Consider the following 18,411-nt stretch of genomic DNA (forward strand, 5'->3'; position numbering starts at 1 on the left):
GTGTACCGTGGGCAGCCAAGGGCTCAGCCAGGGAGGGAGGAGAGCCCAGAGCCTCAGTATCATTGCTGTGTACCCTCCCCTAGCAATTCTGCAGCCTTAATTTTTGGATAGGATCAATGATAACCTTTAGAATCTGATGAAAACCAGGACCTTCTCCCCTGAAAACCTACATACACATAAAATGTTCACTTAATTTTAAGTGAACCTCTCCTATAATCAACTAAGCCAACCAGTCTCGCTTTAAGAAAGCCAGGGTATAGAAATCCAAATTAAAACAAAAGGGCACCTTCAGAGGCTGTTAAATGTTTTGAATAGAAGAATTTTTATTTTACTAACCAAGTACTGACTATGTAAATCTTTTGCCTAACCAGTTCCACTATATATTGATTTAAGGTAGCATTTATGAACATTCTACTAATACATACTAATGTATAATGTCTCAGTAACAAATCTATGGCTTTAAGTAAGTTGCACCTACATATAGAAAAAGAAAAACATAATCACGTCTTTTCATGCCTTAAAATATTAAAGGCAGAAATGTGAAATGTTTAAATTTCCAATGTAATGCCTATTTTTCCTCGTAACAACAGGCAGAATAAATTATGATATAAAGGCTCTTTCTTTTTGTTTCTGTGTAGAAGCAAGATGACATTCTTTTAATCTCCTTCTATGTATTATATACTATAAATGTTAAAGCACTGCAACTAATGGGGAAAACCTCACATAACTAACCACTTCTGTGGAAATTACACAAAAATCTTATCAACATAACAATCCCATGGTGACTCCACTATTTTTAATGAAATGTCAATGCCACAAAAATTGATCGCTCACTCTGAGGGTAATGGAAATGGCACACAACTACTTTTTCAATTTCTTAAAAACCTTATTTTCTTCAATGCTAGAATAAAAGTTTTCATTTAAATGGCTGGTACAAAAGGTAACATAAGCCTATATGCATGAAGAAGGATAGCGGAAAGGGGACAAAAGCAGAACATTTATCCATAGAGGAGGTGCAATTGGGCAAGTTATTTAACCCCCTTGTGCCTGAGGGGGAATAACAGAACTTCCTCACAGGATTACTGTGAAGAATAAATACATTAGCACAGCACCTAACCCATGAGAAGCTCAGGACCCAGTAGCTTTCATTTCTCGGTGGCCACTTTACCTCATCTGATATCCCAACTACAGTTCTAGATGAGGACCATCATCCTATTACAGAAAAGGGAGCCGGGCTCAAAAATGCCAGGTCTGCTATTCGAGATCTCACGACTGGGAAGTGGTGGAGCTAGGATGCGATCCCAGATGGTCTGGACTCCTAGCCCTCAATGCATACGGCACTAATGGAGGGGCTGGAGACATGAAGAGGCACTGATGGGGTCTTGGCACTGACTCGATTGCCTCAAGATGCCAGTGCCCTTTATTAAGTGGTGGCACTGACCTAAGTGAGGTCAGCCAGCAATAGGAAGTCACCCATATGTAAAACTGACTGCCCAATCATTCCTACTAGACCTCTCTGGAACACTGCCACTAGCATCAGCTTGGACTTTGACGACCTTGGGCTGTGATCCCTGTGTCACTAAACCCATCAGTGAGATGGGGGTAATCCCTATCTCACAGGGTTGTTGGAGAGATTAGGTGAGATAAACAAAGCAGTCCCCTTCTAGCATACTGCCTCACTATTACTATTATTGCTTAGTATTTTTTCTTTCCTTCTCTAGTCCCTTAAATACGCACGTAAGTGGATTCTGCTCTCTGATGATCTCTCATCTCTGATAGAGATTTAATTACCCTGACCTCTGACAATCTCATATAATGGACTTCCGCAGACTCTAAAGGGGAAATATGCAGGCTGTTACAAAATAGAGGGGTTACATGTAGGGCTGACCTAGGGTCATATGTATGCCCAGAGTGGCAGTGGTTAAAGAGGTGGCCATCAGTCAAGGAGGGGGGCAGACCTGTACTTTGTTACTATTGGCTTCGGCTGGCCTGTTAGCAAAGGCATTTCTGCTCAGAGTGTGTGCCATAGTTGTCCAGATCTTGGGAAAAGGCAGGTCTGGAGAAGACTGTAGGCGTCAAATACTTCCTTTAATACACAGTGTGCATTTCTGTGTGTCCCTGCAAATGCCATTTCCCTTCTAGAAGGCCCTCCCATTCTCCTTATAACACTACATCCCTCCTTTTCTTCAAAGTCCACCTTAAAACTGTGTTCACACAACAGCTTCCTATTAACAGTCTTCCCTCTGAAAGCATCCAGTTGTTGGCCTCCCTCCTACTTCATCTTTTACTCTTGGAACTACAATTCACAGACGAAGCTCAAAGATGGAAAGTGTCCTGAAACTGCACAGTTCTACATGACAAATCCTGGACTCAAGGTATTTTGGTTCCAAATGTGGTACTCTGTTCACTAGATCCCTCTTTACTTTGGAACCCCACCTGTCCCTGCCAATGTTTCTGAGATCACTGGTACTCTGGGAGGACCTCGGTTTGCTTCATGTGAAGCTATGTGTTACTTTAGGTATTTCTAATGAGGTACATTCTCTTTTGCTCTCTCTCCCTACTTTGAAGTTTTACTCACCTCTTCCATACACATTGAGCTCAATTTTAGAACACCACTTCACCCTACTCCCAACCTACCTCTCCTAGAACCTATTTTTACATCAGAGAGCAGGTACTCAGTAAATATTGGCCAAATGACCAATGTGAGGCTTTCCCACCAGCATTAGGGCTGATTTTTATCTCCTGAAGAATTGATGTATGTGAGATATTTCTCAGATGAAGAATTAAGAGATACTAACATGATCAACCAGATCCTGCCTTGAGAAGAGGTAGGGGCAGGTGAAGGGAAATAACACTCACTGATGGTCTATTAAGAGCCAAGTACTGAGTCAGGTGCTTCATGCTCAGTATATTCCTAAAAACCAAAAAGCAGATCACAAAGACAATATAATCAAGGGTCCTATTTTGCATCCAGCTGCCAGAATGGCTGACGATCCTAAACTCAGCACTGGGAGAGGAGCGTTACTTAGGAAAATCCAAGAGTAAGAGTAAGAAAATATGTGTATTACAATTAAGATTAGTCGTCGGGCCAGTAAGTAGTTTTCTTAAGTGAACTGAGTGTGTTTATAGCACAGTGTTCCAAATGTTTACTGATCTCTACTGTTTGGCGTATTATTCTCTCAGGATTTACACACCTTGTCAGCCAGAGAGCGTCATGGAAGGATGATCCTTACAGTAAAATCTATCATAATATGGCTGCTACCTTAGGGTCAACCAGAAAAAGAGACTTTACATACATTTTTAAACTTAAAAGCTCTCTAAGCTCCAGTAATGGTTAGATCCCTTTGCCAGAATATGTACTTCTAAAAATAAAAGCAGAAACATAGCTAGGCCCTTACTTATAGGAAATCTCCTGGGGTTTTGCCATTGTGCCCTCTCATTTGGGAGCAATGAGATAGGAGGGCAGTTTGGCGAAGATTGTCCTGAAATTACATCATTTAGTCAAATAAGACTCTTTGAACTGGGTTTAAGATGGATTTTTTTTTTGTGAATTTCAGGCCATAAAAGTTTTGCTGACAAGAGGATCTAGTGAAAGTTAAGTGCCACTCCTCAGCAGGGATTTAAATATGGCCCAAGGCAATGAACATTAGCCTTCTTATCTTGGGCTTCACCTTCCCCTACTCACAAGCCCTTATGCTCAGCACGGACGCTCACCGTCAGCACCAAGTCCTTGAGCTTTCGGTCTGGCACCAAGTCCTTGAGCTTTTGAGCAACTGGCAGCAAGCCTCTTTCCACAGAGATAGGTGGACAAGTCTTTTGCCTATCAGGTCATTGGCTGGAGAGGGCTGGGACTGGAGGACATGGAGAGGCAGTATGGTATGGAGCGGGGAGGACAGGCTATGCATAGACAGTTTAGAAAGAGTAATGATTTGGGAATTATATTTAAAAAAAGAGAGAGAGGGAAAGATATTTAATTTGGGTTCCTCCTGTGGAAAAACATGTGGGAAAATGGGAGAGAGCCAGAAAATGGAAAACAAAATGATGAAAGTATAGTCTGTATTGAGGCCATGCGATCAGAGTTGTGATATCTTAGCCTGGGAAAGGATAAGATAGTGTATAGTTTGCTAAGTTTTCCTAAATAGGTAGGGGGTTGATACAAGGAAGATGCTGACCAATTGTTTCAAGTCTTCTGACAATAAAACCGGGGGGAAAAGACTTCCACTAGAATAGAACAAGTTCAGAGAGGTTGAAAAAAGAACGGAATTTCAGATGATTGAAAGCTACACCAGAATGCCAGGGGAGGTTGTGAGATCTCCGCCCACAGAGTTTAGCTGCACATGTGCTTGAAGTGTGGGGTTATGAATATACCAATAGGCTTATGAATACATTAATTTAATTTTGCCCAAATAATTTTAAGTTCTCTTGCTCCTTGCTGCTTGAAGGAGCCTGGGGCCGTACATCAGGTCACCAGGGGGCTGTTAGGATGCAGAACTTCAGGCCTTACATCAGACCTACTGAATCAAAATCTGCATTTTTAATAAGATCCTCAGGTGAAGTGTATCTTTTCCTTTTATAGAGGACTATGCTACTCATAATTAAATGTAGTACTTAAAATTCTTAAAATAATTATGAAAAGCTTTTATCACAGTGTGGTTGACAGAGAGAAAGCTGTCTGGTGATCACATTTTTCTTTTCTGTTTTTCAAATGTCATTAGTTAATTGCCTTATTGAACACTTCCAAAGACATCTATTGAAAGTTGTTTTTATAAACATCAGAAAATCAGACTTAGAAAGTTCTTGCAGAGGCAAATAAACTGATTTTCAAAACTGGCCTCTTCTTATAGCTAATTCTGGCATAAATATTATGACAAGTGCAAAATCAGTAATGATATGTGCAATAAAATAGCAGAAGATCTGAAATCCAACTACTGATTCAAGTGTGGCCTGAGTAGAAGCATCAGTGAAAGAGAAGCCAAGGCCTGGATTCGGCTCTGGACTCCTGGGTGCTAGCTAGCTGTGTGTCAATCATCCTTCCCGGGCCTTGGTGTTCTCATCTGTGAAATGAAGAACAGTTCAGACGGCTTTTAGGACTTCCACATCTTTAACATTCCAAGATCCTATGAGCTACAGTACTCTCAACAAGAGCATGGGAAACCTAATTTCCCTTAATTCACTGCATTTAACTCTCCCATTGTGTTTGAACCACCAATGAAAGGGCAAGTTGCTAGAAACCAGTGTCTAAACACCAAACAGATGAATGGAAATACCTCCAGTGGGAGCAGGCAGGTGTGGGCATTAGAGGCCAGCAGGGTGAGCAGCTCACACCCCCGTAAACAGCTGGCAGCTCAGCCCAGCTGCTCATCAACAGAGAAGTGGAAGCTGCTCACCCACGTGCAATTACGTGTGAAGTACGGCAAATCTAAAAATAGCCTGAGCACAGCCATGCAGGGTAACACTGTCAATGGCTTTCAACTCAACTATCAGAATGACAGGAAGGGGAGTAACTATAGCAACAGAAAAATGAGCACGTAAAAAAAGTCTTCTGAAGTTGACAGGAAAAGTTTAGATTTAATAAAACACGTATTCTCAATTCCTCTCTCTAAATCTTTGAATTCAAATAGTTCAATTATGTGAAGACAATAAAATTAGCATTTTGGTAAAGTGTTGATAAAACAAAATCTTTCAATTTTGGGTTCCAGAACCATAAGGAAATACTGCTAACCTGTCAATTTTATTACCTTTATAATTAAATGACCATTTGAACAAATGCTTTTATATAATTTCTAACTGAGAGGCTTTTCTCTATATTTGTTCTATCAGTTATAAAAATAGGCTTGAACCGTACTTGACATTTTAAGATATTACTGCATGTCTGAGGAATACATAGGGTGACATGGAATTCTCTTGAAATGAAAGGAACTTAGTGAAAATAGTTAACATTAGAAAGGGATACAGAGAAATAACTCCTAGAATAAGTTTCTGAGGCAGTTCTCACAGCCAGCTCGGGAGCCTGTGGCCCAGGGCATCACGGAGGCTTGGAGTGCTCATGACAAGGAGTGGAGAGCACCATTCAGTTCTGATCAAGCTGTTCTTGCTCAAAGAGCTCACATACCTAACCTGAGGACCAACAGATCCCCAATTCCAGCGTCTTTCTGCATTATTTGATAAAGGAATATTCAGTTAGGTGCTGGTTAATGTGGTACTGGTCCCAGCCCTTCCACTAACTAGTTGTGGGGCCCCAGACAAGTTACTACTCAGCTCTCTGGTCATGGGCTGGATGAGTCTCTCAGGCTCGTCCCTGAGAAGGAACAGTTAAGAGTTAAGGAGAAAGAGAGGATTTGTGTTGAATACACATTTGGGCTACACCCTATGCTGGGCTTTAAAAATATATTATTTTGGCCACAAACTGGCAAGATAGATATTTGTATCTCCACTTTATATATGAAGACACAATCATAAGCAGGCTGAGCTAAGAAGTGACAGAGCCTGGTTTCCACCCTGTGTCTGTTTGATGCTCCATGAGGCTGTCTCTCCTTCTCAGATACCCCTCCAGCCGCTCTTACAGCTGACTCCCACCTGCAGTGTAAAGACTGACCCCCAGGTGCCAGTCACATACACTTAAGCCATCTACAGATTTTCAGTGAGGGTCTTGCATTTTCCAAGCATAGAAGATTAGGTCCCTTGGAAAGTCCCTCTACAATCTTCTTTCACTCAGGCAACCACTGTCAACAGTGATTTTCATATCAAACGTATACTATTCTGCCACCTGCTTTTTTCACTTAATAGATCATGAATATCTCCTTATGTTAATAAAGAAGTATTTTAATCTTTATAAAGATAGCATTACTACATTATAATCAATCACTAATGGCTATTTCAGTTGTTCCATTTTTTAAAAATTAAGGTATAATTGACATATAACATTAGTTTCAGGTGTACCATATAATGATTCGATAGATATTTGTATACATGGTGGAATGATCACCACAGTAAGTCTAGTTAACATCCATCACCTTACAGTTACAAAAAAAAATTTTTTTTCTTGTGATGAGAACTCTTAAGATCTACTCTCTTAGCAACTTTCAAATATGCAATATGGTATTATTAACTATAGTCACCATGCTGTACATCACATCCCCAGGATTATTTATTTTGTAACTGGACTTTTGTACCTTTGACCCCCTTTGCCTATTTCTCCCACTTCCTATCCCTTGCCTCTGGCAACCACCCATCTGTTCTCTGTATCTATGAGCTTGTTTTTTTGTTTTTAGATTCCACATGTAAGTGAGATCATATGTTGTCTTTCTCTGACTTACTTCAGTTAGCATAATGCCCTCGAGATCCATCCAAGTCGTTGCAAATGGCAAGATTTCATTCTTTTTTTATGGCTGAATTATATTCCATTGTGTATGTACACACACACACACACACACACACACACACACACACACACACCCCCACCACATTTTCTTTAACAATTCATCCATCGATGGACACTTAGGTTGTTTCCATATCTTGGCTATTGTCAACAATGCTGCAGTGAACATGGGGGTGCATATATCTTTTTCAGTTAGCGTTTTCGTTTTCTTCAGGTAAATACTCAGAAATGGAATTACTGGATCATATGGTAGTTCTGTTTTTAATTTTTTGGGGAACCTCCATACTGTTTTCCATAGTGGCTGAACCAATTTACATTCCCACCAACAGTGCACAAGGGTTCCCTTTTCTCTACATCCTTGCCAACAATTGTTATTTCTTGTCTTTTTGATAACAGCCATTCTAAGAGGTGTGAGGTGATATCTCACTGTGGTTTTCACTTGTGTTTATCTGATGATTAGTGATGTCAAGCAACTTTCCATGTATGTCTTGGCCATTTATATGTCTTCTTTGGAAAAATGTCTATTCAGATCTTCTGCACATTTTATAATTGGATTTTTTTTTGGCTATTAAGTTGTATGAGTTTTTTTTAATATAGTTTGGATATTAACCCCTTATCAGATACATGATTTGCAAATATTTTCTCCCATAGTTCTTCCAATTTTGTACTACTTTAATAATCAGGAAAAATAGAAAACATCATATGGAAAAAATAGTAGGGTAGAAGTCATTTTTAAAGGAAGTATAAGAAGTCAAAAAGTGAATCAAGAGCTTCATCTTAAATTAATTTTTGTGTTTTCCTCAAATCTTTGCTTAGAGTCAAAATTGCCTATAACATAGGAACACCTTTTACTAAACCAATGTTATAAGATGCAGATGAAATAAAATGCATCTGTGGGCCCCGGGCCAGGAATTCTTTGTAGCATCCCTCAAACCTACTTTAAACATGCAGTCACGCTATTTATATGGTGAAAGATGTCGACAGCCCTGTGAAAGGATTCTGGCTGAAAGTGAAACGTACACGCAAAAACAAATCTAGTTTTGTGGTTAGTTGAAAATTCACAGCTGGTAGGGGCTGTTCTTTAATTCAAGTGTTTCCCCCTCCCATGCAAAGAGAAAATGCTCTTTTAGTGCTGACTGAAAGACCAAAATCAGAGCAAAAGCTGTTTGAAAATGATGAGGCTTAAGTAAAGCTGCTTTAAAAGCTGCTATGTGGACCAAACAACTTGGAAATTTCCTAAAAGGATTTTCTAGAGTTCTAGTAAATCTTTCTCTCAGTCACTCCTTTGTTCTCCTGCTTTGGTCAAAACCAAAATCAAGTAATGCAAAAGTCACCCACATAGACAAAGAAGCAAAAAAATACGCATGGCGTGTGTACACATACACATACATGTACACACACTGCTTAAAATTAAAATGATAATTAATTAAAATTAGTTATTTATATATAAACTATCTCTTCACTACTTTTTTATGCATTCTAAAGTGTGATGCTACAAGATGAGGCTCATATAAACTTAGTTCTATAAGAATTTTTTTAAATGATCATAAAGAAGCATATAAATAGAGTTTTGAAGGTGGTGGAGTCAGACGTGACAGGTAATGTTTCTTGCTGTGATAAGGGATACTACCATTTGGAGCATCTAGCAGGGTTTCTCTTGCTGTTTCCTCTTCTTGAGCCCTTTCTTTGAAGGAGTGTCAAGAGAGTAGAAATAAGGCTGAGGACAGAATAGGGCCCAGCCAGCTGCCTAATAAGACACTAGTAGGCAGCCAGCCACTTAGGTCAGCAGCTCTCCAAATCCATAAAGAACATTTATTACTTGCTAGAGGCCAGGATGGTTTAGGCTATACCCAAATGACAGCCATTTTGGCCACATGCAATGGACTCATGACCTAACAGGCTTAGAGACAGAAGGAGTCTGAGGTAGAGAGTCCACCTTCAGCGACGGCCCCAGAGATGGGCCACTCTCAGAACCCCTGCTAGTGGGAAGGGGCTTTGGTGGATTCTCTTTGGTTCCTATTCACAGGTGGGATGCATCCTGATTTCTTACAATGCTTTGTATTGCCATTTCTCCACACTCACAGAGCAGCATATTGCCCAATTCCACTATTTTCCTATTTGTTCCCAAACTACGGATGCTGAGACACTGGAGAGTGGAGAAAGAAAGGATGTCCACAAGTGGGCTGAAAAATAGTAACAATATGCATTATAAAAGCTTTTGCAAGCAGCATGGAGTTACTGAAGCAATACACATGTGATCCAGCAGAGACTATTTCTGATACAAAATACAGAACTTCCACAACTGTAGAGACAGTAGTGCCTGAAGACTTTCTAATGTGACATATGTATGACTCACATGTAAACTAAACTTCAAACTAGGACATTTCTTAGAATATAACCATAGTCAGAAGTAAGAGAAGGTCATGTGGTCCTGATATGCATTTCAGGCAGGTAGCTAAAAACACACATTTAAAATAATAATCACATTTGTGATTATAGACGGGTTGACACAACAGTAGAGCTAACTATTGATCTTGAAAGCTCAACATTTTATTTTAGTTTGAAGTAGATATTTACAAAGGGCAGTGTAGCAATGAAAAGTTGAAATCTATAGCCAGAATGCTCCATTTTGAATTTCTACTCCCCTTACTAGTGATATAATCTTGGGAAATTTTATTAATCTCTCCATGCTTCGGTTTCCTCATCTGTACGATGTGGACAGTTAGAGTATTTCTACCACAGCGCTGCTGTGAGGATGACATGAGTAACTCATGTAAAGACTCAACACAGGGCCTAGTGCTATTGCTGTTAGGACTATCACTGTTCCCAGGGCCAAAGCAGTTCACTCACCAAGATGAGTGTCCATCACCTTCGCACAGTATTTGCACATGGCATCCAGGTCATTCAACTGTCCTTGAAGGAAGGAAATTTGGGCTTCTAATTCTTCTTCCTAAAATGAAGGGGGTAAAAATAATGAAAATAAAAAAAAATTCAAACAAAATCCCCAAAGTTCTCCAAATGATCTGGACTATTTTAAAAAGGCACAATATCTTTTCAGTCCTAGACAAAACAAAAGAAAATAGCAAATAAACAAGAGCAAACCCCCCATTGCCACCACCAACAAAATAGAGAAAGGGTAAAATGGAGTTTTAAAAAAATCTGGACTTTTCCTAACTGAATGCTAGCTTTGTGCCATGTGTAAATGCTTACCCACACAAACTTGTATAAAAAAAAGTTCATAAAATATCTTTAATAACTATTGAGCCACACAAATTGGTAGAGTAAATTGGATTTCAGCAAACCACGCTCCCTAGGCAGCTGTTAGAAAAACATTACGTTTTCTCGCACACACATTTGGGAAACCAAAGATTTCCATTTGTAGAAGACAAATCTCATCATTTTCTAGACAATGATAATCTCTTAAAATGTGAGATTTCCCAAAGTACTTGGAACAGTTTTGCCCCCACAGCCCATAAATAGCTGCTCTTACATTTCCTCTCTGGATATGAAACTAGACCGTTTTATTTATTTGATTGTTTCTAGGAAAAACACTCTGAGTTAAGTAATTATCTAAACGGTAAAAGACAATCTAACTGCAACAAAGGAATAAAGTCTGGTTTTTTAAAAGGAAAAAATAATACACACAAAAAATTTCCCAAGGAAATTTAGAAGATTATGGAAGTTTTTCTCAGAGAAAGAGAATAATCCTCATTATGTAGGATATTTTAAATCAAGTTAGCTAGAATACAAAAAAAGGATGTTGCCAGAGCTGAAATAGGCTAGAAAATTGATTTTCTAGTGTTAGATGCTTGTCCTTTCACATAAGAATCCTCTGTGTCATTGAAGGAGGGAAGAGAGACTTACTGAGATATGCTTTTTCTTAAAGACTGAGTATAATTTGACTTATAGATGGAAATTAACAGTTGAAAAGGTTACTTGTAGGTGTATTCCATTTTAGCAACACACATACGCAGCACTGGAAAGTATTGCTAACTGCTGCCTGGAGAATGAGCCCTTAAGAATATGTATTAAAATGCTTGACACAGGGGGCTGGCCTCGTGGCTTAGCGGTTGGTGCACGCGCTCCGCTGCTGGCGGCCCGTGTTCGGGTCCCAGGCGCGCACCAACGCACTGCTTGTCAGGCCATGCTGTGGCGGCGTCCCACATACAGCAACTAGAAGGATGTGCAACTATGACATACAACTATCTACTGGGGCTTTGGGGAGAAAAAGGGAAAAAAAGGAGGTAGATTGGCAATAGATGTTAGCTCAGGGCTGGTCTTCCTCAGCAAACAGAGGAGGACTGGCATGGATGTTAGCTCAGGGCTGATCTTTCTCACAAAAAAAATAAAAATAAAAATAAATAAATAAATGCTTGACAGAAAACAGACATAGCAGTAGCTCTAAAAAATTACTGTGAAATGCTCGCTGTAGGATTACAGTGGCACTAACCATTCTCCTTACATATCCCACAAAGTGCAGCAGCCTCCTCTCTGATACTCAAATAAGGACAAATGCCCCCAGAAGATGCTCAGCCAGGGGATGATTACAGGGGCCTACGGGGAGATGGTGCCACTTTCCTAACTCTTTGGCTGAGCTTTAAGGTGGAAAAGAATAGGCTGTTTTAGGGCATTTTTCTTATCTTTTTTCTCCTTTATTTCTGCACAGGCTTGAGTTACCCTGCCCTATCAGGACACTGTAGGAATTAGAGAAAGAAGGCTACAACTGTTGTTAACTATGGTTGTGGTTAGTCTCCAAAGACAGCTACCATCAATTCCTTCCCTCCTTTATTGTACATGCTGTTCCACTCATCAAGAGGTAGTTTCTCTTTCCCCTCCCCCTGAATCTAGGCTGGCTTTGTGAATCGCCTTGATCTAGAAAATACAGCAGAAGTTAAACTGTTCCAGTTTGGGGCTAGTGTAAGAGGTCTGCCAACTTCTGCTTTCACTAGAGGAAGACAGCTACCATGTTGTAAAGAAGTTCAGGCTAGCATACTGAAAGAGAGGAGAGAAAAATATGGAGAGAAAGAGGCCACAGGAGAAGCACTGAGATTCTAGACATGCGAATGAAGTCCTCCTGGACCTTTCAGCCCAACCCAGCTGAAGGCAGCCAAGTGAGTGACCCAGTCAACACCGTGTGGAGCAGAACAAAGCCCAACCAAGCCTTGTCCCAATGCCTGACCCACAAACCTATGAGAATAACAGTGCTGTTGTTTTAAGGAGTGGAATTCTGGAGCAGCTGTTATGCAGCAACAGAAAACTGAAACAGTGGTTGAACAGAAAGAGCACTAGATTGGTATATGTCGTGAGGAAATTTGAGTTCTATTTCTGGTCTTGCCATTAACAAGCCATGTAACCATAAGCAGTCCGCTAACCAGTCTGGGCCTAAATTCAGCACTCTCGGCAGAAGGTAAAAGGCAGAGACTTTTCTCCCAAGGAGCTTACAAGTGTGTAGTTGGAATAAAAAACTTATATAAATTACTAGAGTATGAGGTAGAGTACACAGAAGTCTTATAATGAAATAAGAAAAATTGCTCTGGAAATCCTGGTCCCTGCCTCCTGTTCCTTCTACTGAACAAGTCATCTTTGCAATGTGTTACACACACACACCCAACTGGATGAGTCTAGAACTGTACTGAGGCCAGAGCTTGGCAGTCTTTTAAAAGAAGGGGGCCCAGCTGTGGGCTGAGTTTCTCCTTGCATGTGGCTACCAACTGGCCTGCTGAGATCCCGTAGTAGCAAAGAGCGGCACTAGGAATGCACTGCCTCCTGGTTTAAAGACGTCTTCTCTATTTATTCTCTGTATTAGTTTAATTTGGATTAAGCAATCACTTCCTTTAAAATGCAAAAGCCCTTGGGAGTTTTAATCCCTAGCAGTCATTCCTACCTAAATGGATTTATTTTATTCAGTTTGTTTTCTTTTTAATTGCTGGGAGGGAAGAAGAGCTTGAGAGGAGACACTTCAAGAGGAGACAGGCCAGGCCTGTTGGCTGTGAGGTGTTGAACAGCTGAAGGGAAGTATGTAGCTCAAAGGGGGTCCCTTTCTCAAAACACTTGACGGTGCTAGCAAGAACAATATTGTAAGAAAAAATGCAATGAGACTGCAGTGCATAATTTGCACAAGTGTGCAGTGCACAATTTGCACAAATGCATGGCAGCCCGAAGCACTTGCTGGGTGAGCATGTGGGGATATAAAAACACAATTTTCCAAGTTTGCAATTTTGCTTTGGGCTCTGGTGGCAAGTGAAGAGCATCTTTCTTGCCTAAATCCCAAGTAAACCTCAATACAAACGAAATCTACACTGTAGAAAATGGCAACTTTCACTCATTTAAACCTTTTTTTCAAAAGAAAGCTCACACAAAAGCCCAATATATGAGATAAGAGGAGCATTCTGGTTGAAACAGGTTGAGGGGCCCAAGAACCTCTTCCATTTGGAAGTTTAAAATCCAGTGTATTATCTCTCTAGAGTTTGCTTAATCTTAAAATATTCCTAAACCCTTCAACTATCACTCAGATTTTATAAATAGAAATGGATCACTTGGAGGCAAAAGGGTGGCTTGTCATTTATTCTTCACTATATTATATAATTACAGATAAAAGAAAGAGCCAAGAATCAAGCTTCTAGAAGTGTGGGAACCGACTTTACATTTCTATCTTAGCTTCTCATGCTCTACACTCCTTCCAACTAACATGCTTTAAACACTGACAGCTTTAGTCATTTGTTTTCATTAAATCGGTCCTCTGTCATCAAAAACAAATGCTTGGCTAATTGCCTTGAGGTTTTAGGAAAACAACTTGTTAGTGCAATTTTTACGTATAAATAAGATACTGAAGATAAATGTTTGTTATATTTACTTTTGCATATATGTTCTGCCTTCCGTTACAGGAGGGAGGATGGAATTCTGGAGTAGACACACCTGGGTTCAAACCCTCTTTCTGCCAGTTACTAGCTGTATAATCTCGGACAAGTTCCTTCTTTTCTTGGTCCTCTCACCCCCTTGGCAGGATTGGTGAGACAGCGAAGTGAGGACACATGGAGAGTATCTGGCACAGAGCAGGTACTCAATAAAGGCAATTACTCTTTCTTTTAAATAATTTTTTAAAATCACGTCAATACAGTGAAAAGAACTTTATGTACAGGGTTTTATGATTCACTGTTGGAAAATACTAGTTTCTGGTTTTAAAACCTTTATGTAGCTTAGCTGAGAAAGATTAATTAGGGCTTAAAAACCCATCACTGTCTTAAGTGTTGGATAGCAAATTGATGTGCAAGGCAAGAAACTTATGGAGGATTATGAAGTAGGGCAACATGCAGACTAATGTGTGTAACATATCACCAGCTGTACTTGGCAGTCCCATAGGGAAGACGATGAGGGCCACTCCATCAGAAGAGAAAAACAGCTACCATCTCACCCTTTTATAACGATTACAATATGCCAGGCACTGAGCTTTGCATGCATTAACTCATTTAACTCTCACAACAAACCTATGAGGCAGATTCTCTCATTATCTCCTACATGAAACATGGTCTCCTCCTCTGTAAGCTACATTCTCTGGAAGTGTATGCCAAGGTTTAGAGAGCTATTTGAGAACCCAAGTCACTTGGCCCACTACTCTTGTTTCTTCCTGTGTACACATTCTTTCTTATGCTTAATTACTATTGCCCTTCCAATGAATAACCTCATATCTCGGTTTTCTTTCACCAATTACAATGTTGAGTCCTAATCCCAAATTGCTTACTAAATTGTTTTCCTTGAAAAACATTCAGGTATCATTGGCTGTGTTATTTTGTTGTTTGCTGAATGATTTTCATTTTGATTGAAGAAACGTTTCTTTGAATTTGCTTTTTCTTTTAAGGAAATGCATTTTTTTTTTTTTTTTGCAGGGAAAGAGTTGCCCTGAGCTAACATCTGTTGCCAATCTTCCTCTTTTTTTCTCCACAAAGTCCCAGTGCATGGTTGTATATCCTGGTTGTAAGTCCTTCTAGTTCTTCTATGTGAGCTGCTGCCACAGCATGGCAACTCACAGACGGGTGGTGTGGTTCCACGACCGGGAAACAAACCTAGGCCACTGAAGCCGCGAGAGTGCAGAACTTGAACCACTAGACCATCAGGGCTGGCTCTGAATTTGCTTTTTAAAAAGTGGTGTTTCCACCACCATTCACACCAAAATAGTTGATGCATCATTACACTTCTACTCAAATATTATACATTTTAGTTGTTTAAATTGTTTTACAATATATGATTTTATATGTCAGTTTTGTTAAACGCTTCACTGCTATTTCTTCTTTAGTAGAACAAGATTTTGTAGTTTATTATTTATTCACTTATTAATTTATTCACAAATATATTCATTTGTATTGTGTTAGGCCTTGTGGGAAATGCAATAATGAATGAGACAGGGATTCCAACCTCTACAAGTCTAGAGGGAGGTAAGACCTGTACATAAGCCAAGAAAGCAGTAAGGTAAGTTCTGTAAAGATATGAACGAGGAGCTGTCACAGTTCTGGGGAGGGCAGATGACTTTCAATTCGCAGAGGTGGAAATAAAAGCAGATTTTCTGGAAAAGGCAGCATTTTGATGGGTCTTAAAGGTGAAGGGGGACTTGGCTCAGAAGAAATGATGAATCAAGATGTTTCAGGAGGCAGGGACCCAGTAGACGAAGAAGTGGAGTCAGAAAAGTGGGGGACATGGGCAAAGACCCGGTCACTGAGTGGAGCCAGAGCACGGGGAAGAGCAGGAGCTGAGGTTTTGCAGAAAGGCTTCCTGCTCTTCCCATTCATCCCTATTACATTTTTACTTCAGATAACTATGTTTTGAGAGCTGGGGTCTGACGTGCAGACTGCTGTGGCCACGGCCCTAACATGCACCACGCTCATGAGGATTATACAGGCCGCAGCAGTGTCTTTGTCCATGGACCAATTAAAACCCCAGGGTCCTTGGTTTGGGAGAAAAGTAGGGCACAAAGGGTAGCAGGGTGGAGATCTGCTAAGCATCCAAGTGCCCTCAGATCACAAGAAGAGAAGCAGACAAGAGAACTGATACTGACTGCAGGCAGCAGGAACAGGCTAAATATAGCAAGCAGAAGACAGGAAAGATGCCCAGTCTTTCTCGAGCAGATGGGTGAACAAGAAGTGGGAAGTGAAGGAAACGGAAAGTCTCAAGGAGAAAAAGTGAGAAGGCCACGGATGTTCTGAGGAAGCTGTGGTGTACACAAGGGCAAAACACACACACGGTGTGAATGAAATCCAAGCCAGCACATATGGTATCAGCAGAGGAAGACACCACCAGAAAAACAGAAGAGGAGCACAAAGAAGACTTTTTAGGAGTATAAAAATAAGTGGTGTGTAAAGTAGTACAGACGAGCTGAAGGGCAAGCTGGAATATGATCACAAGCCCCAGAATCAGTGTATACTACGCCTGCATGTACCATCTCTGTGACCCTGACCAGACAGCAAAGCTCTCTGAGCCTCAGTTTCCTGTCTATAAAATGTGGATAAAAATAATTCCTACCTCAGATGATTGCTGGAGGACTAATTACATGAGATTTTCCAGATGAAGCATTTTGCACAGTGCCTGGCACATGGCACTCAATAAATGTTCATTTTGTTGTTACATCTAGATTATTAATATAATTTAATTCTATAAAGTTATTCCAAGGAATTATGGATACATGCAAAAACATAACTCCCAGGATATTCATCATACATTCAATGACAGCCTGCATACACACACATTCCACATCACTCCTGAATGTCCAATGATAGGTGACTTTAGGCAACTTGTAGTACATTCATAAACAGAATATTATGCAACTTCTTAAAATGTTCTTATAGGAGAACATTTAACAATAATATATATACTAATTGGGAAAACAAGATACAAAGTAGTAGGTAAAGCATGATTTTTTTTTTTTTTTTTTAAAAAGGAAAGTTATTCCTCAAAGTGTTTATATTGGTTATTCTCCAAATGGTGGGACGATAGGTCATTTTTCCCCCTTCTTTTTGCTTATTTTTTCTGGATTTTCTACAATGAAATTGGAACATACTTTTGTAATAAAAAAATCAAATGATTATTCAATAACATAACAGAGAGAAAATAAGGAAAAAAAAGTAAAAGGTGATTACCAAGGGGAAAAAAGAGGTATTAATATTTCTAAGTGACCAAAATCGATTCCAAAGCAAACTCTAAACAACACAATAGTCTAAACAAATCTGTGCTCTAAACAACACTAAACAGTAAGAATAACTTAAATAACTTGGAAAAAGCAAGTAATTACAATATTTTGTCCAATGTGCAAACCCTGAGTAGTACTTTTAGGATGAAGGGTTTTCTTTCTAGGCACCTAAAGTGGGAACATCAATGGACGTTGTTCTTTACGGGCTGTCTAGAAAGAATGTGATTCTTTTTTTTTTTTTTTGTGAGGAAGATCAGCCCTGAGCTAACATCCGTGCTAATCCTCCTCTTTTTTTTTTTTACTGAGGAAGACCAGCTCTGAGCTAACATCCATTGCCAATCCTCCTCCTTTTTTTTTCCCCAAAGCCCCCCAGTAGATAGTTGTACGTCATAGTTCCACATCCTTCTAGTTGCTGTATGTGGGACACGGCCTCAGCATGGCTGGAGAAGCGGTGCGTCGGTGCGCGCCCTGGATCCGAACCCAGGCCGCCAGTAGAGGAGCGTGTGCACTTAACTGCCAAGCCACAGGGCCGGCCCCAAGAATGTGATTCTTAAAGATACTTAAAGTAATAAAGATGCTTATCAAATTCCCCAGTAAATAAAACAGTTCCCATTTGCAGACAGGATGTAAACAAACATATTAAATATGAATGGAAAAGGCCTTTAGAAATTTTGAACTGAAATTCAATGCTTAAGGTGTTAAATTTTAAGGTAGCAAATCACATAATTTCAGTGCTGGAATTGCCTTTAGAGATAATTTATTTCAAACCACTTAATTTTACAAATAGACTTTAATATAGCTAGGTAGCTAACAAGTAGCGGAACTTACAGAGCAGGCTTCCTTGTTTCTCAGCCACTGA

The 18,411-nt window shown here is 39.9% G+C and overlaps 1 protein-coding gene across 2 annotated transcripts in view; it reads right to left on the bottom strand.

The window, feature by feature from the left end:
- TBC1D5 (TBC1 domain family member 5) overlaps window positions 1–18,411 on the bottom strand; it is a 534,765-nt gene that overhangs the window by 14,714 nt on the left and 501,640 nt on the right. For both annotated transcript variants that reach the window (XM_058553679.1, XM_058553690.1), the window contains exon 19: window positions 10,229–10,328. In XM_058553679.1, the coding sequence (XP_058409662.1) occupies window positions 10,229–10,328 (100 nt within the window). The remainder of the gene's footprint in view (window positions 1–10,228; window positions 10,329–18,411) is intronic.

Source organism: Diceros bicornis, chromosome 2, assembly GCF_020826845.1.
Source record: "Diceros bicornis minor isolate mBicDic1 chromosome 2, mDicBic1.mat.cur, whole genome shotgun sequence".
Lineage (NCBI taxonomy): Eukaryota > Metazoa > Chordata > Mammalia > Perissodactyla > Rhinocerotidae > Diceros > Diceros bicornis.